General features: G+C 38.4%; 1 protein-coding gene across 1 annotated transcript; it reads left to right on the top strand.

Moving 5' to 3' along the window:
* Positions 1–3820: 3820 nt before the first annotated feature.
* On the top strand, positions 3821–21091 carry MTFMT (mitochondrial methionyl-tRNA formyltransferase). The gene is given in 10 exon segments (XM_020983516.2): positions 3821–4101; positions 5895–6104; positions 6839–6961; positions 8245–8347; positions 15671–15746; positions 16538–16629; positions 17992–18070; positions 18800–18882; positions 20677–20847; positions 20850–21091. Coding segments are annotated over 10 exon segments (1245 nt in total). The 5' UTR covers positions 3821–3856; the 3' UTR covers positions 20913–21091.
* Positions 21092–27249: the final 6158 nt, after the last annotated feature.

The following is a 27249-nucleotide window of genomic DNA, read 5'->3' as shown; positions in this document are numbered from 1 at the left end:
ATAAAAAACTAGAGGTCATTTAAAGGTCAGGCCTAGAACTATAAATTAGAATAAAGATTGATAGTTAGGATAAAGATTGAGGATGTAATGAGCCATTTTATGGAAAAGAATCTCACAATCAGAGGAAGTACATTTATTTATAGTTTATTGATCTTTTTAAAAAAAAGGTACAGAGAGAATATGTATCAGTCTATGAGTCCCTTTTGTCTTGATTTGTGACCTATTACAACACATTTGAGGTACATCCAGAAGCTGGTCATTTCTGCCAGGATTGACAACTCACCTCAATGACTCACAAACTTTAGGCTTACACTGCTGTTTTTTTTTTGAAATAAGTTTTTATGGATATCTTCCAGTTTTTTGCATCATCATGGTTTTCCCCAGTATCCCTTCCCACCTCCCACACAACCAACCCATATAACAGATGGTACTTTTTAAAGACCAAAAAAAAAAAAAAGAAAAGAAAACCAGTAGAGGAAAAAATTAGCACAAGCAACCAATACATTGAAAAAAATCCAAAAATATAGGCCATGTGCAATACCTGTGGACCTCAATGAAGAGGTGGGTTGCAAGTGTCCTCCCATATGTTTTCATTTGAGTCCCACTTGAGCTTTGCAATTGCATAACATTCCCCTTTGGTTTTTTTTATTCTTTCCATTTAGGTTGTTGTACTTGGTGTGTCAGTGTTTTCTTGACTCCACTTACGTTACTCTGCATCTGTTCACGTAAATCTTTCTATCCTTCTTGGCACGCATCTCATTTGTCATTTCTTACAGCATGGCCATATCCCATCACATTCATCAGCAGTAAACAAAAGTTTTTCACTTTACAAATGTGCCAGTTAGGACAAGAAAACCCCAGGCGCATTGGGATAAATATACCAGTTGTGAGGATGTTAAGTAAGGATGCACATTGGGGTTGATAAAGTAGTCACTTTCTACAATATAGTTTTATTGGAGTGAAAGAAACAAAAGGAAACAAACAAACAAAACGGACTGAAAATTAAAGGGAGAACTGGTGGTAAAGAAATGGATACCAAAACCTGCAGTAAGTGAAAAGAGGCAGGAGGTGGGGGGAAGTTAAACACTGGGGAGGTCCTCTAAGAGAGGGGGAATAGACCATCTCTCTCTCTCTCTCTCTCTCTCTCTCTCTCTCTCTCTCTCTCTCTCTCACACACACACACACACACACACACACACACACACACCACACACACACACACACATCTCTGCCTCCAGGTACAAATGCAAAATGCTCTGTTTGGCATTCAAAACCTTTCATAACCTAGCCTTTACTTTTCCAATCTTCTTGCACTTTACTCTCTGACACATACTCTTCAATGCAGTGATACTGGCCTCCTGGCTGTTCCTTGAACAAGACACTCCACTTTTTTCTTCTTTTTTTTAGCTCTGGGCATCCTCTCTGGCTATCCCAAATGTCTGGAATGCTCTCCTTCCTCCACTCTGACTATTGACTTCTCTGGCTCCCTTTCAATTCTAACCAAAATCTCACCACATACATGAAGCCTTCCCCAACATCTCTTAATTCCAGTGCCTTCCCTGTCATTTCCCATTTATCCTGCATATAGCTTGCCTTGGATGTATTTTTTGTATGTTGTCTCCGCCATTAAATTGTAAGCCCTTTGAGGGCAGGGACTATCTTTTGCCTCTTTTTGTATCCCCAGCACTTAGTGCCTAGCCCATAGTAGATGCTTAATAAATATTTATCGAATGAATGAATATGGACATATTAGAAAGCAAGGGAGCCCCTTGATAATATAGGCCAACAGCAGGGCTTAGACGGGGATAAGATATTTGTCTTCAAGAATCTGAAGGGCTGTCTTGTGGAAAAGGGATTAGAATTGTTCTGTTTGGCTTCACCAGATAGTCTAGAAGCAACAGATGACAGCCCAGTTTAGGCTTGAAGTAAGGGGGCGCCATGGTATGTAGAGCATCAGGCCTGGAAGACTCATCTTCCTGAGTTCAAATCCAGCCTCACACACTTACTAGCTATGTGGCCCTAGGCAAGTGATTTACCCTGTTTTCCTCAGTTTCCTCATTTGAAAATGAGCTGGAGAAGGAAATGGCAAACCACTCCAGTATCTTCATCAAAAAAAAAAAAATCTCAAATACTTTTAAGGAAAAACTAGCTTAATGCATGGGTGGACTTTTACTTCTACCAGCCCAGATAACACCTGAAGTCATTGGATTAAAAATTTAGATATAGAACATCTAAATGTGCCAGGCACCAAAAAGTCACCAAACTGTGCATGCCCTCTGACCCAATGATACTACTGCTTAGACCTATACCTCAAATAGTTTAAAGAAAGAGGAAAAGGACACCAAAAAGTCCCTGCTAAAATAAAGCAGCTCATTTTGTTACAGCAAAAAACCACAAACTAAGGAGATGCCCATCAACTGGGGAATGGCCAAACAAGTTATGGTATATGAATATCATTTAACTATAAGAAATGAGGAAATATAGTTTCAGAGAGACTTTGGAAAATTTGTATGAATTAATGCAGACTGAAATGAACAGAACCAGGAGAACAATTATACAAGGATGACATTTCGAAGAAAAACAAATGTGAAAGAACTCTGATCAATGTGATGATCAGTCACCATTCCAGAGGGCTGATGATGAAGTATGTGACCCACCTCCCAGCAGACACATGGTGGACTTAAGGTGCAGAATGAGACATACGTTTTCAGATATGCCCTCTATGGGAATTTGTTTTGCTTGATTATGCATATTTGTTACAAGAGTTTTGCTTTTCTGTTTTTTGGTGGGAAGAGAGGGGAAGGGAATGGAAGAGAGTGATAGGGTTGAAAAAAAAAGAGAAGCATTGAAGCATTTTTAAATGTACAGAAAACAAAAGCCCCACAGTTTTGAAAGTTACATGTTGAATTTATCATACACTTAAATGAAAAAGTGAAGTACAGCATAGAGATTTGAAGTTACTTACATAATTCTCTTTTTCTGTTCTACTTTGCATATGGAAATGTCTGTTTTCATTTGGTGTTTGTTAAGTTCAGAATAAAAAAAAGATTAAATGTTCAGGGCACATATTAAATACTTAAAAATGGTTTTTTATTTATTCATTTCTTCTTTAATCCAATCCTTGGCATTATAGCAATCTCCAATGGGTTCTTGTTACCACATCAAATGTGAACTCTTGTATTTGGCATTTAAAGCTCTTTACATCTGTCCACCTTCCTTCCTTTCCAGGCTTCTTAAATCTTACTCCCTCACACTGGAGCACAGGCTCCTGCTTGCCATTCCTAGAACACTACACTTCATTTCCCATCTTCACTCCTTTGCACTGGCCGTTTACCATGCCACGTTCTCCCTCTTTACACTTGCCTCTTAGTTTCCCTGGCTTCTGTGCAGGCTTAGCTCAAGGTCCATCTTGGAGGAGACCCTTCCCCATGGCCCCAAGTGCTAGAGCCGCCTTCCCTCTCGGATTCCCTTCCATCTACTTAAATGTGTCCATTGGAATGTATGTACCTAGTAGTTCACATGTTAGAAGGCAAGATCCTCAAGGGCAGGGGCTTTTTGCCATTCTTCATATGTTCGGCGCTTAGCTCAGTGCCTGGCACTTAACAAGCGCCTGAGACATTTTATGCTGACATTTTGTGAAATGAAGGGAGAAATGCCTCCAGGGCCGACCCTGATGTGGAGGCCGAGTACCCGGCCCCACAGAGCTCCGCCCCCTGCCGCCAGGGAGATGTCTCAGGATGCTGAGGGTTAGGGATGCCGCAAGAGGGCGCCCCCTCCATTCCCCGGTCCCCGCGAGGCCCCGCCCCTCCCCTAGCGCACGCATGCGGAGTGTGGGCCGTGGGCCTACGTCTGCGCGATGCGGGCGCTGCTGCCGGCCTGGCGCTTGCCGATTCCGGCTCGGGCTCCGGCGCCGCCGTGTGGCTTGTGCTGCGCTTCCCGGAGAAGGCCGGCGCACCAGTGGCGGGGACGGGCCTCCAGCCCCGGCGGAGGGGATGGCGCGGCGGTCCAGCCCCGAGCCCGGGAGCGGCCCCCCTGGCGGGTGCTCTTCTTCGGCACCGACGACTTTGCCCGGGAGGCGCTGCGGGCGCTGAGCGCAGCCAGGTACCTGAGGCCGGGGCTCGGGCCTCCGCCTGGCGGGCTCAGCGTAATGGCGGGCGCGGTGGTGGGCTCTGGGCCCTGGCTGTCGGTCCTTATCTCGGGTCCAGGAGCGTGCGTGCGCGTGCGTGTCTGTGTTATCGGATGAGGGAGGGTATGCAGAACCCTCAGGTGGCTGTGTCCACCCCCAACCCGGCTGTGTGGTATGTGTGTCACACAGACTAAAATGAGAGTGTCCTGAGTAGTCAGATGGATACACTCTCCAGAACTTGTATACTGTGCAGGGTATCCAAAATCTTAGTGCAATTTTAAGCTTTTAAAGTTAAATAATTATAAATATGAATACGGGACACCCTATGTAATTTATAGCCTAACATTGTTCTCAGGATGTACAGTCAGTGCTTCACTCCCCTTACTACAGGACATACTCAGATGTGACTACGGTTCGAAGAGGTTCTTAACCTGAGGTCCATGAACGTTTTTTGAAGTATGTTGAAAACTATTCCTGTATAATTGGTTTGCCTTTGGAGCGGTACATAGAGAGCTGGATCAGCAGTTAGGATCCCCAGAGTTCAAATGCAAGTTCGGACACTTTCTAGCTGTGTGATCTTGGCCAAGTCACTTAACTTCTGCCTCTGTTTCTTCACCTGTAAAATGGGAATAATAAAAGCACCAGCTTCCCAAGGTGGTTGTGAGGATCAAATGAGATATTTTGTGAAGTGCTTTGTAAACCTGAAAAGTGCCATATACTAGTTATTATTTTGTGTATTTTATGCATTTAAAAATATCCTGAGAAGGGAGTCTGTGGACTTCACCAACCTGCCAAAGGGTTTAACTCCATGAAGAAAAAAAGTTAAAAATTATTGCTCTAAACCCCAACACCTGCCTCTACAGGTAATAACTGACCTAATACCTTAAAGTTTGTGAGGTATTTTTACATATTTTATTTCCTTAGATCCTTATGACCTTCCTGGGAGGTAGGTACTATGTTTTATCCTTATTCTACAGATGAGCAAAAAACTTAAGCCTGAAGATCTTAAGGTCACTTAGGTAGTAAGTAGCACAGAAGGGATTAAACCCAGGTCTTGCTGACTCCAAATTCAGTACACTTTCTACTTCATCGTGCTGCCTCTCAATCCTGTACATCAGTGGAGTCAAACTCAAATAGAAACAGATGTCTGGGCATACTGACTAAGAAAACTTCTAATTGGCATTATTTGTGTCATATACACATATGTGTGTGTGTGTGTATATATATATATTTGTGTGTGTGTGTTATATTTTTTAAAAATTTGTTAAGCGTCTCCCAGTTACATTATAATCTGGTTTGAGCCGCACTGGAAACTCCTGCATGGAGGCTGGGAGTTTGACACTACTGCCATAATTCTTATTGAATAAAATATTCAGAACTTATTAGGACATTTATGATTATATAATGTTTTATAAAATATTCTGACTGATTTTGTGACCCTAATTTCAGTTTTTCATGTACATATGTTATTTTACTTACTAATGCAGTAACACATTATAGATTGACCTATATCGGATGCTGTAATTGGAAGTAAATAAAACTATGTTTCTTTAAACTATTCAGACATTTTTACTAATTCATCTGGCTTTCACCCTGATCCTAAATTTTTCACTCAGCCTCTTGGTTTAAGTGTCTAACCTTGAATCTTTTTACCAGTTCAATCAAAAAGGTACACTCCATATGTGTAACAAAGTATAATATTTTCAGCTGTTTTATATATCTAAAGAGAGTCACTCACTAACCTTGCCATTTTCCTTCCTGTCTTAAGGGAAAATAAAGGGGACCAGATAGTAGAAAATTTAGAGGTGGTCACAGTGCCTTCCCCTTCACCAAAAGGACTGCAAGTGAAAAGTTATGCCCTTCAGGCTCAGCTTCCAGTGTATGAATGGCCTGATGTGGGATCTGGGGAGTTTGATGTTGGAGTAGTGGCTTCATTTGGTCGTCTTTTGAGTGAAGAACTCATTCTTAAATTTCCATAGTAAGTTCTCTTTTAAAGAAATTTAGAAATCAGTAGTCATTATAGATGAACTTGGTGTTTTTAAGGTGTAATAGTTACTATTTGAACTTTAATTTTGTTTTCTTTGATCTCACAGAATCTGTTTATCACTAAAAATAACAAAAAACAAACGAGGACTTGTTACTGGTATGAGTCACCGCCACCAAAAAGCAGTAAATGTTTAATTTTGGGTGACACTGTGCTAGGCACTGTTACTAAAATAAATTAATAATAGTCCAAAACCTTTAGGAGTTTACAAAAACAAACAAATACACAGATTATCATAGATAGACATGTACAATATAAACAGAAAGAGTAATGTTTACATTAAGGAGAAGAATATGCAAGTAAATAGGTAATGTAGTAGAGCTATAGAAAGGTTGTTTTAGGTTGTTTGGATGAAGTGAGGGCAGCCAGTGTTTGAATAGATTATTAACATAATTCACATTGTCCATGAATTTGGGGAATAAAATGCATACTGGGTCTTGAGATCTTTTCCCGAATATTATGATAAATCTTTTAAAAAAATTGTTTATGAAGTTCCCAGTGAACAATTATGGAACACTTTTGGAACAGTAAATAAACTGATATGGTTTTATATAGAAAGCAGTTTTTCATAAATCAGAAAAAGTAAGTATTATTTAAAGTCATGTAACAGTTTACCTATGAGTAAGTTATGAACCCACATATATTAATTCCCAGATTTTTTAATCCAGTGGCATATTGAATGTCCATCCCAGTTATCTCCCAAGATGGCGAGGTCCTGCCCCTATAGTCCATACGGTGCTTCATGGAGACACGGTCACTGGGGTAACAATTATGCAAATCAAACCTAAAAGGTACAGCAAATTTCCTTTTCTTAAATGTCAGTATCCTTATATATGCTTTTCTAATAGTGCTAGTTATTAACCATTCTCTCCAATTTCAGAGTGTTAAAGTTAACTTTTTAACTCCATAAAAATGGAAGTGAATGTATGCTGATTTTTTTTTATCCTAAACACCAAACCTTAAGTTATAAACTATCAGCCCCTGTGGGCAGCTTATTCGTGCCAAAGGATTTTGGGCATCCTGCGAAAAACGTAGAGGAAAACATCCTTTGTACGTAGAGGAAATCCTTTGGTGTGCCAAAAGCAGCCACAGTCCTCAAGTTTGTACAGGCCTGTTTTAGAACATGCAGGCCCTTCATGAAGTCCTTGTACAGTTTTTAAACTTTTTAATTTAGACGGTTAGAAATTAAATTCAAATCAAGTGCCTCTTGTTTTGGTAATTCTCTCAGATGATGGGGACTGCTTATCAAAGACCAGAACTTACATTCTTGTTTGTGATAGCCATTTTTTGTTTCTCACAGGATGAAAAAGAATAATATATAATTGTGTAATGTAGTTGTTGTAAATTGTAATAAATTTGCTTTTGAATGCTAGTTACAGATTTCCTATAATACATACTACAAAAGTGAAAGTTAAGTAGAGCAATTTTACATACGTTACTATCAGTTAATGTCTATAGCAGAGAAGAGCAGTTGAAAAATTCACCAATTGTTGTTGTGTTCAAACTTTTGTTCTTGAAGCTAGGTCTGCACTTTGACTCATAAAGGCAGAGCTTTTAGGTAAATGAAAGGTAACCTTTCAGGAAAGAAAGATAAAAAGAAACAATGCCTTTTCTAATCTTATTTCCCTGGATGATAACCTGCTCTGTATTTTTCATAAAGAGGAATATGTTTGTAGTAAAACGGTATCTTCCCCTTGCCATCTGGCTAAACATTTTTGTTGTATTTTTTATAGACACATCATGCTTTTTTTCCTTTTTTAGAGACAAATGTGAATTTTAAAACAAATTAAATTTACAGACTAGTTTCTGCCTATTCTGCCTCTCAATTCTGTATTTATTTTTGTGGTCAAAATCAGATCATCCATTAAACTACTGCATTTCTCCCTTTATTTTTGATGTTAGAGGTAACTGTGAGGTACTAAGTGTCCGACTGGCCTTCTGTGCTAGCCCCTTCCTGTAGCTTATGTCACTGTGTCTTTAGTAAAGGCCCAACAGAGCAGAAATGTGGGTGTGATGTGTTATTCTTTACAAGTATTGTCAGTGAGAGTAGTTTTCCTTTTAATTCTTCTGCTAGGTTTGATGTAGGTCCAATTATTAAACAAGAAACAGTTCCTGTACCACCGCAGTGCACAGCAAAGGAATTGGAAACAGTGTTATCAAGGTTGGGTGCCAACATGGTAAGTTCTGCCACATCACGTTGTGATTTCTGTTAATCAGTCAAATAGAGGTTTCATCTAATGTCCCAATATAAGGAACATTTTATCATGGAGAACGTTAGCTCTTTGAAGGCGGGGACCATTTTCATTTTTGTCTTTGCACCCTTGATGTAGGCATTTAATAAATACTTCCTGAATTGAATGATGAGGCATTTTAAGCTTCTTTGAGGGGGGAAAAGGGTGATTCAGATTTTTGTTTAAATGTTAGGCTGGCATTCTTGGTCCTCTGTAATGTGGTCTATCTTTGTAGCCTTATCTGTCTCATTTTTTCCCGTATACTTTGGTGTACTTGAGCATATCTAGCATTCTTCAGACACACCCTGAGCTTTACTGCCTCACCCTCTTTGCATATGCTCTTTGAATTCCCTGAAATCTCTTGTTCCTTTTCTCTTTTCTTATTAAAGGTTTACACTGCCTGTACCACTGCAGCCCCACTTCATCGGAAGTATTCCTTGACCATCCCAACCTTCAGTGATCTCGCCTTCCTCCAGACTTCTTTAGTTCCATTCATTTAATACTTAGCTTATTCAGTTAGAAAATTCATAGTCAGCACTTACTGTGTGCTTTGTACTTACTAATTTGTATCTCTGTATTGGAGGGAATGTGGAGTGAAATATAAAGAATACTGTACTTGGATTGGAGACTTGGGTTCAAATCCCAACTTCGGTGCTTACCAGCTTTAAAAGCAAGCCGCTTTACCTCTTTAGTAACTGAAGTTACTTCGTCTGTGAAAAGGAGATAATAATACTTGCATTATCCACCTCACAGGGTTGTTATAGGGAAAGCACTTTATAAATGAGAGTTACTGTTATACATGTCACTAAAGGAGTTGCTTGTAAGTTCTTAGAATGGGAAACTGGCTGAAAGCAGGTAGGGCAAGAGCAAGTTAGGCTAAGCTCTTTCCTTTTTTGGCAGTGTTATTAGAATCATAGAGGCATTGTGTGGCATAGTGGATGTACTGCTGTACTTGAAGTTGGGAAGACATTGGTTGCAGTCCTGCCTTTGACTCTGACTAGTTGCATGATTCTGGGCAAGTCATTAAATCTTTGTGTATCTTGCTGAACTCCCTAGGACTTCTGTACTAAATCACAGATGGATTCCAGTCTGCTTGGTTGGAAAGAATTTCGGTATCAAGAGTCTCCTACGCTAATGAAATTGCTGATCTCTCACATATTACAGTGGTAGACCCAGGGGATTTCTTAGACTTTTGCCTGGGTTTGGTATGGCACTAGACAGATATCCCATCGTATGGAAAAAATGTGGTCTGGATGATAGAACAGTTAAGTGACTTTAGAACTGGTTGAATAAGTGATTAAAAAAAAGTTGTAATTATCAGATTGCTTTTGGCTTGGGAGGACGTCTCCAGGGGAGTGCTACAGTATTGTTTTTGGTCCTGTTCTGTCTAGTGGTTTTTATCAGTGATGCGAGCACAGGTGGCATGCTTGTCAAATGACACAAATCTGCAAAGGATAGCTAACATGCTAGATGACAAAATTAGAATACAAAAATCGCATTGGGATAAATCTAACAAAATTTGATAGATATAAATTTAAAATCTTATGATTAGGTTAAAAAAAATCAACTACACATGTATAGAATGGGGAAGATGTGGACAGAGTCTAGTGCATTTGAAAAAGACCTTGGGTTTAGTTTACTCTGAGCTCGTTGGGAATCAGTAATATGCCGCAGCAGTCAAAGAAGATAATGTAATTTTTGACTGCTTTAATAGAAACAGAGGGAGGGAGATTCTAGTTCTACTGTATTCTGTCAGACCACGTCTAAAGTATTGTGTTTAGTTCAGCTATGTTAGAAGACATTGATAACCAGAATGAAAGAGAACCGATGACTAGGATGGTGGAGAGACTCAAAATTGAAGGAACTGATTATGCACTGACCTGCTGATTAATACAGTGACCATTCCTGACTTCAGAGGAGTGATAGTAAAGCATGGGAAATAGCAGATAATAGGTACAAAATGAGGCATAGATTGTCAGATGTGGACAATGTGTTGATGTCGTTTTTTATTTTTTATTTTTTGTTAGAAGGGAGTTTTATTGCTGAGATCAACGGGAGTTACAAGGGGAGTGACAGCAATACAAGGGAGCATCAAAAAAGTTTGGTTTGGTTTTTTTTTTTTTTGAAGAAAAGGGATTAGACTTGTTTAAGAACAATGAATGAAAATTGTAGCTTTGGGCTTAATATAAGGAAAAACTTTTACCAGTTAGAACTGTCCAAAAGTAGAGTGGGCTGCCTAAAGAGATAATGAGTTCCCCGTTCCTGAAGTCTTTCAAGCAGTGGATAAATGACTTGTTGGGTGTTTTAGAGGGGATTCCTGCTCAGGTGAGGAGGAGGACTGTGTGACCTCTAAGATCTGAAATTCTAAGATGCTGTATTATTGTTTGTTGTGAATTGCATTCTGTATGTCCTGTCATTCAAATGATATTGCCTTCCTCAATCGTGACTTACTGCCTCGTATCCCAACTGCCTGCTCTATTACCCGGCACATAGTAGCTGCTCAATAAATGTTTGTACGTGATGATAATTGCAAAAGAATTAAAGGGTAGGAGCCTAAATCATAATGAAAGCGTGGGTGAAATAGCCAAAGACCATACACAGCAACAGATGCATTAACACCCGACAACACACTTGGGGCGTGTTAACTTTTCAGGGGCGTATGGTGTTCTGTCAGCTGAGTAAGACCGTCCACATACCGCCAATATTCTACTCCCATCATTCTAGTTACCAGTCCCAGTCTTCTAGTCTCAGTTATGCTTTAGAGTCTTAGAGTCATGCTGCATACCCATACTACTTCTTCTAAACCCTTGGCCACATCTTGATCAGTCCTCCTGCTTCCAGGACCATGCACTTGCTTCACCTGTCTGCCAGCTTGTTTCACTGTGCTTACCAACATATTTTGGGATCATGGCCCTGCTGTCAGGTGGACTAACTGTCCTCAATTTGGTGTAGCCTATCAGTTTAAGGTACATTTTTTGCCTTTAAGTCAGGGGTCAGTGAGCTGTAGCCCAAGTGCTAAATCTGACCAGAGGGCTGATTCTGGCTGCAGCTCCAACAACCTAAGAATGTTTTGGGGTTTTTTTCCATTTTTAAATTAAAAAAAAATTATTTTAAAATGTAAAAACTGAACCATTCCTCACTCCTGGGGGCTTACAAAAACAAACTGTCAGTGACTGGTTGAATTTGGCTGACCCTTCATATAAGTTGTTGAGGACAAAAAGGCATTATGCTGTAGTGGATAGTGTTGGGCTGAAAGTCAAGATGGCCTCGATTCTATTCCTGTCTCAGATATTTATTATTTGTGGGACTCTTGGCAAGTCACTATTCCTAAGCCTTAATTTCCTCATCAATAAAATGGGGATAGTAATAGCATCCACCTCAAACAACATATCAGTTAACAAATATTAAGTTCTTCATATGTGGCAGGCAGTATGCTAGGGACATAGGAAAAAATAGTCCCTCCTCAAGGAGCTTGCATTTTAATGGGGGAGATAGGAAGTACATAAATAGGTATAGGTTAGGCTGTTTACAGAGTAGATGGAAGATAATCTCAGGGGAAGGCACTGGTGGTTGTGGGAGGGAGAAAGGCCTCTTGCACAAAGTAGCATTTGAGTTGAATCTTTTATTCTATTTCATTTTTATTTTCTGTTCCAAATTCTTTCCCTCCCACTTCCCCCTCCCTCACCCATTGAGAAAGCAAGATACAGCACTCATTACAAATGTAAGTTGAACAAAACAAATTCCCACAGTAGCCACATCAAAAAAAAAAAAATCCACACTCTGAATCTGTCACCTCTATCTGCCGGTGGGTAGCAGGTTTCATTGTGAGTCTTCTGGAACTGTGGTTGGTTCCATGGTGTTGATCAGAGTTTCTAAGTCTTTCAGGATTGTTTGTCTTCATAGTATTGTTGTTATTGTATGATGAGCTGTCTTGAAATGTCTAAGAGGTAGATGTTCAGAGAGTGAGTATTCTGGTTATGAAGGGCAAAGGCATGGAGGTGGGATATGGAGGGTTCTGTGTGAAGAAGAACAAATAGACCCATATGGCTCGACTGTCGAGTGCTTGGAGGCAAGAAGACTGGGAAGATAGGAAAGGGCCAGGTTGTGAAGAGCTTCAGATACCAAACAAAGGAGCTTTGTATTTGATGCTGGAGGTAATAGGGAGGTTGTTACGTTGTTATGTCATGAGGTTGTTATGAGGATCAAATGAGATAATATATGGAAAAGACTTTTCAGACCTTGAAGTGCTATATAAATATAAACTTATTATTACTGATAAAAATGTTCAGTAGAATTGGGCCAAGCAGCGATGTCTGGGTTAGTTCACTAATTGTGTCCAGCAATTCAGCAACTTCAAAATCCACTTAATTGTCCGATTTGTCCAGCCCACATATCTACATCTCATCTGTAAGACTAGCACAAGTTATTTTGTCAAATGAGTTGCTAAAATCTAGGCAAATTATAGCCAGTGTTATTTATTGTGTGCTGTCTCTCTGGTTCTGATTCATATATTTGAACATCTGTATATGTTAATGTGCAAGGGGAAGCTAAATAGCACAGTGAATAGAATGCTAGGCCTGGAGTCAGGAAGACTCATCTCCCTGAGTTCAAATCTGGCCTCAGACACTTTATGAGCTAGGTGACTCTGGGTAAGTCATTTAACTCTCAGTTTCTGATCTGTAAAATGAGCTGGAGAAGGAAATGGCAAACCACTCCAGTATCTCTGCCAAGAAAACCCCAAATGGGGTCGTGCAGAGTTGGACACAACTGAAGACAGCCGAATAACAACAACAATATGGTTGTTAAAACTTACCAATTTTTTTAAAAGTTTTTGACCAAAGGGGTAAAATGATCAGATTTATGCATAAAGAAGATGAATTTGACAATAGTGTAAAGGCTGCACTGGAGAAGGGAGAAGCAATATCAAATTCTATAACAGTATAGGCAGATAGAAATGAGAGTCTTTACTAGAGTGGTGGTAATGGAAATAGGAAGGGGTTGGTATGAGAAATACTGTAGAGGTATAATTGACAGGACAATATAAACTATTATATAAGAGAGATTAGGGTGAGGGAAGATAATCAATTAATAACTATTTATTAAATCGCTACAAAGTGTCCAATACTATGATAGGATGTGATAGGAATAAAAAAAAAACCAAAAAGGAGGCAGTCCTTGCCTTCAAGGAACTTACATTCTATGGGATAGACATGTTCACAAATAAATAAATGTAGAATATATATCAAAAATTATACAGTGATATACAGAGCACTAACAACTGAGGGAATCAGGAAAGGCTTCTAGAACAGCTTTTGTTTTTGAAAAATGATATCCCATGACGCAGAGTCAGTCAGCATCAGAAGAATACTGTTCTTTTTAAAAAATGATCCTTTGTTTCTGGGAAAAGTTTGGGATAATTAAAAACACTATGCAATTTCCCAAAGTCAGCTCAACCCATTCTCCTGCTATTGCATTTGTCACCTAAGATAACTGCCCATTTACCATGTGTATCCAAGTTATATGTACTGATGGGCCAGCTCTGTGGGTTTTTCGTTTTGTTTTTGTTTTTTGCTAGGCAGTTGGGGTTAAGTGACTTACCCGAGGTCACACAGCTAGTTAAGTGTCAAAGTGTATGAGGCTGGATTTGAAGTCAGGTCCTCCTGACTCCAAGGCCAGGGCTCTATCTGCTGCCCCTGTGTGGGTTTTTCATATATCATACCCAGGACAACAGGTATACTTTATCAACTGGTTTTTTTCTGCATGGATAATTAGGCCAAACTCTTTGGAATGATTATAGATCTATTTTAGGAAATTCTGCGGTGCTTTAGGAGTCACTCTGGTAGCGTTGTGATGAATTGATTTTGAAGGAAGGCGAGGAAAATGGAGGCAGAAAGAGCCACTAGGCTTTTGCAGTAGTTCAGGTGGATGGCAATCAAGGAGTGTGCCAAGGTGCGATTAGAGAGGAAAAGATGTGCTAAACTGAGAAACGTAGCAGTTACAGCCAGCATAGCTTGGTAACTGACTGTGGGGGGCAGCAAAGGAAAGAGTCAACTATATCTCTGAAGTTGTGAGCAGAGAGAGACTTCTGGTTGTGGTGGTACCATGCAGAGAAATAACAAAGTCATAATAAGAGCAGGCTTTGGAAGACAGAGAGGTTTTGTTTTGGATATGTTAAGTTTGAGGAAGTGTCTTCGTGTGGTGAAGGAGGAGGAGGATGGATTTGGAATCAGAGGGTCTGGGTTCAGATCCCATCTTTGCCACTTAGTATCCAAGTGACTTAACTTCTCTGGGCTTCATTTCCCTCATATGTAAAATGGAGGGCCTGGAGGAGAGAGGGTGGGCTAATCACTTAGGCCCCTACCATCCCTGAGCAGAGAAAACTTCGTGGCACACTGGGTAAAGTACCAGGCCTGGGGTCAGGAAAACCTGAGTTCAACTCTGCCTTCAGACACGTCTTAGCTGTGTAATCCTGGTCAAGTCACCTAATCTCTGTTTGCTTCAGTTTCCTCATCTATAAAATGGGAATAATAATAATAGCATCTACTTTTTAAAGTTGTTATGAGGATCAAATAATTGAAGAGCACTTTACAAACCTTAAAGTACTGTGTAAATGCTTGTAATTATTATATCAGTGATTAATTACTGAAAGAACATTTAAACAGATAAGTCCCATGGGTGGTTGCAGACATGGTATGGAACTCAGGTCAGTGATGGAGAATGGCTTTGGGAATCATCTGAATAGATTAACATTTGTTAATATTTATAGAAATCAAAGAGCTAAAGAAGCTTTGTTCTTAGACTGTGTAAGAACTTCTTGAAATTTGCGTTATTGAATAAGTTAGCAAATAAACATTTAGGTTTTAGCCTTTAAGATCCTTTAAAGCCCCCTTAACCAAGTGAGTAGATTATGCAGCTATAAGGTCAACACAGATTTATGACATTATATTGTATATGGTGAGTACCTAATAATGCCTTTCCAGTAAATGCCCATGTGGACCAGTTAGCTCACAGAATAAAAACTTTGCCGTAACTATGAATTACACTCCTCATCTGGGCCATTGACTTGGAGAATGCTGTTGGTTTACCAACCCCAGGGTCCTGGGATGATTGACACAGTACACCACCACTAGAAAAAGAGTAGTTCAAGCCAGTGTAGTAGCTGACTGTGCTCCCTCACTCTTAGTTCTTTTAATGTAAAAAGAAATTATGCAGTATCAGAATTTGGTGTATTTATTATAATATTAATTTTCCTAATCTCCTTTTTTGTAGCTTATTTCAGTTTTGAGAAACTTACCGGATAGCTTAAAAAATGAAAGGCAGCAACCAGCTGAAGGAGTGACTTATGGTAAGTGCTAATTGCAGAAAACTCCACCTTGGGCTGAACATATCCATTGGCTCTCTTGCTTGTCCCTCTTATTTGTATCAAAAGTGAAAGTTGTTTACCCTGCAGTAGATTTTTACTTGTGCTGCTAACAAACTGAAGCCCCATATCAAACCCTGCACCAGTAACCACATCCCATAAATGGATTCTGTCATTTCTTTATTTGAAACTTCTTTACCGTCATGTTTTCACCCATAGAAGAGAAAAAATGTGGTATTGTGGGATGAACTGTGTCTCAAAATGTTTTATTCTTATTTAATTGTTGGTTTTTTATTCACTCTTTTCTGAAGTTCAGGGGTTTGGAGGTGTGTTTTTGTTTTGCGGATAGAAAAGTTGAATTTTAAATGATCTATCCAATGTCATTACAATTAAAATTTAATCAAGAATCCCATTCTCCAGATTGCAAAACACTGAATCAAACTGGCACATAATCTTATAATTCCTATATCCCCATTTATTCTCTCTCTAATTTTGTTTAAACAGAATCATTTATTACTTGAAGTATATCATACTGATTGTAACCCTTGAGAACTAGGGTGTTTTGACAGAGCTGGAGTATATATTAATTGATACAGATCTACTCATTTTACCGTAAGCATGAAATTCAACAAAATGTCTTAAGTGCCTACAGTGGCAGAGCAGTAAACTAGACTGGGGAGATCTAAAGTTAGGTCAGACATGGTCTATGCCTTTGTAGACTTTATAGTCTGGTAAGTCTGAAAATGTTAATTTTCCTCATTGGCATTATTTTATAGCTCCCAAGATCTCTGTTGCTTTGAGTTGTGTAAAATGGGAAGAACAAACGCCAGAGGAGATATTACGGCTTCAGCGTGCCATTGGCAGCATGGTAAGGCATCTTTTTCAATCTGCTAGTTTTGTATGGAAATCACTTTTTTGGATATTTGCATGAGGACTAAACTGTGCAAAACTAAATTCAGGAGTATATTAAATATAAACAAAAGATTGACTTGTTTTCATGATCAGTCAGGTTCTTAAGTCTCACATATTATCATAAGTACTGAAGTTGTAACATGTTAGTCTCTTCAAACACTTGGATTCATCCCCATTTTTTGCTGGTTCTGTGCCAGTTTTCCTATCAAAGATTCTAAAGATTACATCAAGGCAGAGCCTAAAATGTGAATTTCTAGAAACTAGTTTCTGCATGTTCTGAATATCCCCTATAGTGCCTAAGGCATTTAGAGTTCTTAATAAACTTAAATCTTAATCAGTAACAATGTTTCAGAAACATTTTGGGGGCTCCAAAAGTAGTTTTCTTGATGAAAATATGAAATGGAGAACAGTTTATACAGTGTGTCCTGTAAGTCTCAGTGCAGTTTTAAGTAAGGCTTCTGGGGCACCCTAATTTTTTTCGGTGAGTGGGTGGAGAAAAAATAGTAATACTGATGGAGGTAGGGGGAGGATGTCAGAGGAGAAGGAAACCAGTATTGGGCTTTTCAGATATCTTTGGTTTACTTCAGTTCTTAAGTGTTTCAGGCACTTAAAGTTTTCTAAAACTTTAGTGAACTCTCTTGTGTTATGGACAAGGAACCAAAAGGACTGTTTTTAAGATCTTAAAAAAAAATCTTAGCTCCACAGTGTATGAAAATGAGTTCATTGTATTTTTTTAAAAAGTGTTTACTGCCTTAAAGAAAATCTGTGTATTTTTTACTTTAATTTTTTTCTTAACAGAACAAAGAATTTGTCTCTCAAACACTAAGTCAGAACAGGTGGCTGAAGGACCTAAAGCTGTTTAATGGCATGTGTTTCTCCACATGCTCTTATCACCACCTGCTCCATGGCATGAAACAGATTTAGGTTCTTCAAGCCACCTGTTCTGATTCTGTATATTAGAGAGACAAAGTCTTTCTCATATGTTCTTTTAAATCCTAGGAATTAACCAAACAGTTTATTATGTACACAATTAGTACAGTGCCTACAACACTCATCACTGTGTTCTATCCATAGTACGTGATTGATTATTTTTCCCCAATGGGGTCTTATATATCCTATAACCCAACTCCTTTGTATTAAAAAAGGATTGGATACATTTATAAACTATCCGAAAAGGCTTAGGCAGCATTATTGATTGACCCTCCATTTCCTTCATTAAAAGAAGATTATGTGGAACTAGATAACATCTAATGATTGATGAGAAAAAGTTTTGGAGCTGTGTATTCCTTCTTCATCCCTGTTTTGCATTCATTTTCAGATTCCATTGCAGACACTTTGGATGGGTAGCACCATTAAACTTCTGGATTTGGTGGAAACTCATAGTCCAGGCCTTGCTGGTACTGACTTTTAAATAATTAAAATAAAAATGTTTTTACTTGGTAACCTAACTGAAAATGTATTATGTTTTAGGTCAGATTTGCCTAAAACATAATTCTTATAGGAAACTCAAATTTGGTTGGTATAATTTCATTAATTAGGCAGAGTTGGCAGTTAGCATTTTCCTTGGTGTGTACAAGTGGTCTAATTAATTTCATCCTGGTAAATGCCATAAATGAAAATCTATGGGCAGCTTGCCGAATGCTTTTATTGGAGGAGGGCTTTTCAGCCACAGATTGTACAATCCTACTGTCCTCAAACTCAGGCCAGGTTCAGACCTATCAGTACCTTCCCAGTATTTAAGTCTGGTATGTGTCTCATTTGAGATTTGGGGTATCATCAGGGTTCCAAACTATTTCATCTCACTTTCCACAAATCAGTAGTTATATCAAAAAATGGTCAGTTAACACTTTGAGATTGACTTCTTAGCGTACTCAATAATTATATTTTTAACAAGACTCATTCTGTTCTCTGTATTAGAAAATTTCTGATTATATTAATGAATCACAAAGGGTCCAGACTTTCAGATATTAGTGTGTAAAGTGGGAATGTTGATTGCTTTTTATCCAGCATTTCTATCCAATTTAAGGTCTATGCTAAGATCATTTAAAAAACTTTTCCCCTCGTTTTCATTAAGTAGCCAAAAAGTTGCAAGAATATTTGCCCCTTTTTTCTCTTTCCTTTTTCAGATCAGAAATTAATGGGACAGTCTATTCTTCCAGGAACAATCATATACCACAAACAGTCACAAGCACTCTTGGTTTGTTGCAAGGTATAGTTTTCTTTGTTGTTGTAATATTTCACTTGGTTATCTTTACCATCTCAGACATGTACGCACATAATTGCATATCCCCTTTGGTTTTATTACCTTTTTTTTTTTTGGCTAGGCAGTGGGGTTAAGTGACTTGCCCAGGGTCACACAGCTAATAAGTGTTACATGTCTGAGGCCGCATTTGAACTCAGGTCCTCCTGAATCCAAGGCCAGTGCTCTACCCACTGCACCACCTAACTACCCCTGGTTTTATTACTTTTAAACAGTAAAGAAATTCCTACTTTAATTTTCTTCAAAGACATTTAATCTAGAGTACTATTTGTTAAGTGATATTAACCAATGAGGTTTAGTTGAGCACACATTGCTAACTGAAAATCTGAAAGAATGTGCAACCATAACAAATTAAATAAACACTTACTACATTACTTTTATGTAATATACTATGGTAAGTTCAGGGGAAGATATGATTGCCACACTATTTAAGGCTGAGCTTACCTTTTGCCTGGACTGTTAGCCTCCCAATCTTTACCTATTTCTAGGCTATCCCCTTTCTAATCTATCTTCCTTTTATATATCTAGCAAAATAAAATTCCAGGGTGCTCCCCTGCTCAGAAATCTTCAGTAGCTCCTTGATGTTTCTAGGATAAAATACAGACTACTCAACTTGACATTCAAGATGCTCCACTCACCTTTGCAACTTTATTTCACATTACTCTCCTTCACACCTCCATTTTCCAGCCAAAATGGATTGTCCATTCTCTCAACTTATCACTCCATCTTTCACATCTGCATTTCTGCAAGCTGTCCTCCATGTCTCTATCTCTGCCTCTCAGAATCCTTATAGTCCTTCAACACCAAGCTTATGTGCTACTTACTTTCTCTTTAGGGAACTCTTCCCAGGGACCCCTCCAGTTGTGAATATTCAGGGTATTGTGCGTTTTCTTATCTCTGTACATCTCTATCCACTGGTCAAAAGTGAGCTCCCATAGGGCTGGTATAGTTTCAGTTTTGTCTTTGTATCTCCAGCCTCTTTCATAATATCTTGCATATAGTAGGGATGTAATAAAGGTTTGTTGAATTGTATATTGAATGTACAGATAAATGAAGCGCAATCCTTGCTATTGAGTAGTTTAAAATTGTGTTAAAGGGTGAAAAGTAAGCAGAATATGACAGGTGGAAGAGTATACAGAATAGTCCTTTGTGATACCTAAAGAAGAGATGACATTCAGTGATTTAAGTTCTTAGGGAGGAAAATAGAGTTTTTGTTTTGCATTCCCAGGTAATATAGCTTTAGTTTCATAGCACAAAATATAGTCATTTTGAAATCTGTATTTGTCTTCCTGATTGACTTGCTATTTAGGATTGGTGGAGACATGATTCCTGGATATTTTAAAACATATTTAGGTTAGGCTCAGACATGAATCTGACATACTTATTGTTTGGAATTTTTTTGCTTAATAATTATTATTTCTGATCTCTCCTCAATTAAAAGACTTTCTCTTGATTATATTGACTGTATATACCTTTCTGTTCATCCATGTTTAATGTTTTTTATTCTACTATCTATATGTTATGTGTATGCATCCTGTTTTGTATCTGTCTCTCCTGCCTTAAGTGATAAGCTCACGTAGAATAGGACTGTATTTATGTACCTGGCCTGTAGGATTTAGGGCTGTGCCTTTTGTGATTAGGCATTAAGGAAATAATTGTTTTTAAGAATATCTATCAAACTAAGCTTTGCTCTTCTGCTGTAACTGCCTGGTCTTACTGCCATGTGTCTTATCTTCTCTGCAGGGTGGCTGGATTGGCGTACGGTCAGTTATATTCAAGAAAAAACTTACAGCTGCTGATTTCTACAATGGTTATTTGCACCTTTGGTTCCAGCAGAATTCCCAAGCCCAGCTAAAGGAGTGTAGATTTCAAACTCTCAACCTTACGAAAAAGAAATGTAGGAAAAAATCTAAATTGTTACTGTGCAACAGTGCATTGAGTATTTAGGGAAAAGATGGACAAAAATCTACTATCTTTAATTTAAGAAATCTCATTTATTAGGAATTACCTCTTCATTTGCTGATGGCAGCACTATTCAGGGAAGAAAAGATCATTTGCTACTTCAGATTTTAAAATAGTTAGCAGCTTCTTCTTTACAAAATGGCTGTGTCTACTTTAATGGCTAAGGTAATTTATTAATAAACACATTTTTATTTTACTTGGGAGTAAATAAAAGTGTATACTGTTGCAAAATGGATAAAATTATATATCTTTCCAAGAGCATATACAGACCACTAATATGTTTATGGATATAGATGTGCCATGCTTTACCCACTTGATGTATTCTTTTTTTTTTTTAAGGCAGTTGGGGTTAAGTTACTTGTCCAGGGTCACACAGCTAGTAAGTGTCAAATATTGGGTCTGAGGTCGAATTTGAACTCAGGTCTTCCTGACCTCAAGGCCGGTGCTCTATCCTCTGCGCCACCTAGCTGCCCCTTGATGTATTCTTTTTAAAAAATTTTGTAAACGGAATTTTTGGAAATTGAATTATATCTCCTTTAAGTTTTTTTTTCATACTTTCGGAAGCAATGCTTTAATTTTATTTCTCAGTGATCTTTAGTTAGTAGTGAATTTTAAGTTTCTCTCTCCTCCCTTACCTCCAGTTTCCTTTCAGGTAATTAATATAAACATTTAAATACATGAGGAAAGCCCATTCACTAAGAGATTTTGTTTCTTTGTGAATCTTCTTATAAAGCAGAAAAATCCTTCTATAATATGAATAATTATTGATAACTAATTAGTTTGATGAATTCAAAATTTAAGTATGTGTTCCTTATCTTTTTTTTTGCCTCCAAGAATGGAGTGGAAGGAGCTTTGCTCACCTTTTGGATTTCTATTTCGTGACATAATCAGTCAGCTTTCCAGATTTCCTCTGCTGAGTTCCCAGCAGATAAACCCTATCTCCCAATACAAAGAAACAGAGTATTTAATTATATTCCCAAATGAAGAGGGACCAACAGATTAGATGGCTTTGAGGGTTAAATTTCCAGACTGGTGTTTCCTGGCAAGTGTTTGCAAAATGTCTGCACCATAAGAACTGCTGAGGTGAAGTCCCTTATCCAAGACCACATAGCTGGTCGCCAAGTTGGGATTAGAACCCAGATGTTCTGACTCCAACCTAGTGCACTTTCTACCAGAACAATTGACTTTTCCAAAACAAATTATATATAAAACAAATTACAATGGTAAATGTCACAGCTCCTATTTTTCTGAAATGAGGCATCAAATTAAAAAAGTAGTAAGTAAATTCTTTGCCCTTTTAAAGAGAAATTGAACAAATGCCATCTAGGGCTATAAAAGCAAATGACTTTAAAAAAAACATTAAAAAGTTATAGCATACACTGAAGTATATTGTGGATGGGAGAAAAGGAAGAACAAAAAAGAGGTAAATGATTAGGTTTATATCAAGTTTTTAGACTCCAAAACTCAGACTTGAGCATAGTTCTAAAAGCAGTTTGGCCTGAAGAGAATTCACTATTAGGGAATTTTAGAATCTCTGAACAGGCCCTGAGGCCATCTGGTCCCACCCACAACTAAACAAGAGTCATTTGGCGGGCCCAACAAGTGGTCTCTAGTCTTTGCCCATTTCACTTTTGGATATTTGTCATTCTTAGGAAGTATTTCTTTATATTAAGCCTAAATTTGTCTCTGCAGCTTCCATCTATTGCACCTAATTCTTCCTTCAAGGTCAACATCTGTCATAGCAGTCCTTTAAATATTTGAAGGAAGCTCTAATAGCCCTCCTCAGGCTTTTTTTTCTGTCCCAATAGAAATTTGAGAGAGAAAAGTTCCAAGCACCATCCATTTATGAGAAGTCAGGAAGACCTGACTTCAAATTCGGCCTCTGACCAAACACTTGACACTTAACTAGCTATGTGACCCTGGGCAAGTCACTTAACCCCAATTGCCTGAAAAAAACAAAAAGAACGGCTAGCATTTGCCAATAAATAGGATTAGTGACCTCTCACTGACCAAAGACCACAAATTAGGGATGATACAATCTTTTATAGTGATTAACAAGATGACTGAGCAAAATCTCAAGCAACACAGGTGTGTCTTCTGATTGGCTAGACATTTTAATGAGGAGGTGGGATGAATGTCATCTTTGCAGCTCCCCATTTTGTAATAGGGAGATGAGGTCAGTTCTCAGGTGATAGATTTAGTCTGTAGGCAATGAGAGTTGCTACAACAGTTTTAAGTTGAGATTGACACTAAGGTTGGTTAAGAGTCTCTGGAAAGTGGGTGATTGGTGAAGTTACAAGGGTGGGGACACAAGGCACAAGAGAAGAATTGTTGCCCAGATGACCAGAGGTTACCTGAGTGAACTTGCAACAGCAAGGGCTTTGAGCACATACAGGGAAGGAGAATAATAAATCTGTGCTAGCTTGATTAAATCTTAAAATAAATTTTCAGTTTCACACATCTCTAGGTTAAACATCCTCAGTTCCATCAGCCATCCACATACGGCATCATTTCAAGGCCCTTCACAGTCATAGTTGGCCTCCTTTTTCCATTCTCTAGCTTTTGCATGATTTTCCTAAAATGTGCCACCTCCCACCCCCAAACAATGATATTCTAGATGTGATATGACCAAGGTACCTGTCAGTGCAGACATCAGATTCTCCTAGCTCCCTTGGTTGCCGTATAACATGTCACCACCATATCAGATTGAAATCCACTTAAACCTGTAGTCATTTTTCAGACAAACTGCTCGCTCACCATATTTTCCATTCTGTACTTCTCAAGTGGATTTTTTTAAACCAAGGGTAAGAGTTGACATTTATCCCTGTTAAATTTTATCTTGCTATATTTGTCCCATTGTTCTAGCCTGCCAAGATCTTTTTTAATTTTGTCATTCCTCCAGTGTATTAGTTATCCCTTCCCCCTATCTGAGGCAGCTAGATGGCTTAGTGGATAGAGTACTGGGCCTGGAGTCAGGAAGAGCGAAGTTCATACGTGACCTTAGACACTTTCTAGCTGTGTTCTAGTTCAAATAAAGCTTCCATGCTAGCTGTGAGCGAGTCATGTAATCTGCCTCAGTTTCCTTATCTGTAAAATGGGAGTAATGATACTATCTACCTCTCAGGGTTGTAAGCATCAAATGAGATATTTGTAAAGCACTGTGCCTGAGACAGTAAGCATGATATAAATGTTAGCTATTGTCATTACTATTAGATTTATGTCCTCTGCAAAATAGATAAAAAAGCCATCTGTGCCTCAAAACACTGATGTTAAATCAAACGGGGCCAGTCATAGTCCCTGGGGTACCCAGAGACCTTGCAGGTTGATATGGAACTAATAACAACTGTTCTTTGGGTCTAAACTTTGTTGTTCAGTTGTGTCCAACCCTTTCCAACTACAGGGACCATAGATGTCCATGGGCTTTTCTTGGCAGAGATACTGGAGTGGTTAGCCATTTCCTTCTCCCATGGTCCTTTTGTTAGATGATCAGAAGTTAAGTGATTTATGCAGGGTTACACAGCCAGGAAGTGTCTGAGGCTGGATTTGAACCCAAGACTTCCTGACTGCAGGCCCAGTGTTCTGTATACTGAGTCACCAGCTGCCTCTAGGTCCTAAGCTTATTACCTCCTTATCTGGAACTACAGCTATTTTGATTGTAATGGTAACACGTTATGGAAATAGTTTCTGAACTTTGTGTGGTAATAGCATCCATTCAAAAATAATTATGCCCCCATACAATTTTCATAAAACATTCCATGAATATAATTTTCCTAGTTTGTATTTTATTCAGACTAAGCAATGAATTTATTACAATTTTTATAGCACAAAAATTATCCTTTCTTCTGGATACCAACACTAGCTTTTAGATAGTAAGGAACCAGATAAATATAAATAAGCTTAAGAATATTTTCCTTGAAAAAACATTTTGTGGTCCTATATTCTTTATATTTTAGGGGTACCTTATTTTATTTTTTTTTCTATTATTTCTCTTCCTCAAAAGTTTGGAAAAAGGTTTAATGTACTCCTTATCCTTTAGCCAAGAAACTTGGATTGCTGGGCAATGTTACTCAATGTAGTTCTGCCTTACCATTTGAAGTTGCATAGAATTCAGCAGATAAAAGGTATACTGGAACTCAGGTCTCCTGGCTTCCATTATATATGTGTTTGTGTTGGGGTGTGTGTGTGTATATGTAATTCATGTAATTAGGAATGGGGAGGGAACCTATAATTTCAAATACAGAGAGTTCCTGATGAGGAGCTTCCTCTACTCATGCAGGTGAGCACCTTCTCTATAACTTACAGTATTAGAGAATTGCCTAGAGCACTGAGAAGTGACTTACCCAGGGTCATACAGCCAGTGTGTCAGAGATTCTACTTGAATCCAGCCAGTTCTTTATACATTACACCAGGGTTTCCCAACCTTTCTCCATCCCTATGCCCCTTGGCTTTCAGTAGTCTTTGAAATGCTTTTCAACGTGAGAATAAATAAATTCTTGAGTTCACCATGCCTATGCACATAAGCAACAGAATAGATTTATTTCAATAGGATAATACTATTTATCAAATATTCCCTGGGCTCCTATGATACGCTTATATCCCAGCTTGGGAACATCAGTGTTATGGCATACTACCACTCTATTCATAGTACCTTATATGATGTTTTGTAGTATATTTTGTATGAATCCTTGTTAAATAGCACTTATTTATGGCATAGTAGAACAGCCATCCAATTTTTTTTTTAGCTCTACAACTTCTGAACTTTTTCCGTGATTGCACAATGCAACATTGGTGCATGCAAATGAAAACAGCTCTGCAGTTTTACGTCATGTGATGCAAAGAGGATAAAAAGGGGAAGTCACGAGCTTTGGAGGGATTATGAAAAGACAGGCACACTAATAAAGGCACTGTTTGGAGCTGTGAATTGGTCTGGAAGACATATTGGAATTATGTGAGAAAAGTGACTAAACAGTTCGTCTTTCTTTGACTCAGCAATCCTACTAATGGGCATATATCCCCAGAGCTAAGGCCCCAGAAGGAAGAGCCCAAATCAAACTATTCACAGTAACCATTCTGGTAGCAAGGAATGGGAAACAAAGTGGGTACCCATCAACTGAGGAAGAGCCAGAAAAACTGGTATGTGAAAGTAATGGAATGTTATTGTGCAGTAATATGAGAAGTTCAGAGAAACATGGGGAGATTTTGTGAACTGATGCAGAGTAAAATAAGCAGAATCAGGAAAACATACATGACTACACCAATGTAAATGAAAGCTGAGTAACTGAACAGGTTACAAATAATATACTCTCCCTTCCTCTTGATAAAGAAGCAAGGGACTAAGAAACACAATATGTGTGTTGTCAGATTCAGTCACTGTGTCAGTAATTTGCTTAATTCTTTCTTTGTTCCAAGAGATCAGTATGGAGTGGGGAGTGGGAGGTGTTGTGGGAAGGTATACCCAGAAATTACTTCTGTAAAAACAAGACAGCAATAAAACTTTTTCCCCCCAAAAAACAAAGACCCAATACAATGTGCAAGGCAGATTTGGTATTGGCAATGAGGAATTGGCATTAGTATTCTGCCTTAGGTCTCTTAATATAATGTAGTTTCATAACACTGCAGTTCTTTATCTTCGTGGGAATTCAGATAGTGACAGTTTTAAATCGAGATTACTCCTTTTTTAATAAACAGGTTTTCTCTGCTCTTTTGTCTTTCACATGCTTATTCAGCATGAAGTTTTTACTATATGTGAGGTTGGCAGTAAGACTTATTGCTTTGCAAATCCTGAGAAGCCACAGGGTTATTTGTTAAAAGCATACTTCAGGTATTAGGACATCTTGATGAAGTTGCTGAGAACTATACAACAATTGTCTTTAGAACCCTAATTGGGAAGGAATATATGTACATGTCACATGTTGTTCAAAAAATAATTTCTCAATTAATGCTTCTTTGTAAGATTTACCCAAAAGAATAAAATTTTTCTCTATCTTCCCCACAAAAAAAAAGGATACTTCATAGATGTTCTGGTTTTCGACTGAGTTTCTAACAGATGACAGTATTGTGAGAGCCATCTGGTGGACCCTACCCACAACAGCTGCCAGCCCCTCTTGCTTACTGTTAAATCAACAGTGAGCGATTTTTTTGGTATCCCAGCCATGCAGTCTCCTTGCACTTAAGTGGGCTTCTGTCTTGAAAAGTATTCTACAAACAGTTGTGAATTAGGGGCAACTGGAACATACAGATAATAAATGTATCTTATTCTTGTAAAGAATTAGAGACTATGTCTACCATTTGTTGTTGCATAATTAAAAATACAAATGTCAGTATTTCAGTGGTATCCATTTCAAGGAGATACAA

Source organism: Phascolarctos cinereus, unplaced genomic scaffold (genome assembly GCF_003287225.1).
Source record: "Phascolarctos cinereus isolate Bilbo 61053 unplaced genomic scaffold, phaCin_HiC Scaffold_3;HRSCAF=262, whole genome shotgun sequence".
In the NCBI taxonomy this organism is placed as follows: Eukaryota; Metazoa; Chordata; class Mammalia; order Diprotodontia; family Phascolarctidae; genus Phascolarctos; species Phascolarctos cinereus.
Note: the sequence above shows the minus strand (reverse complement) of the source record. Positions and strands in the feature narration are given on the sequence as shown.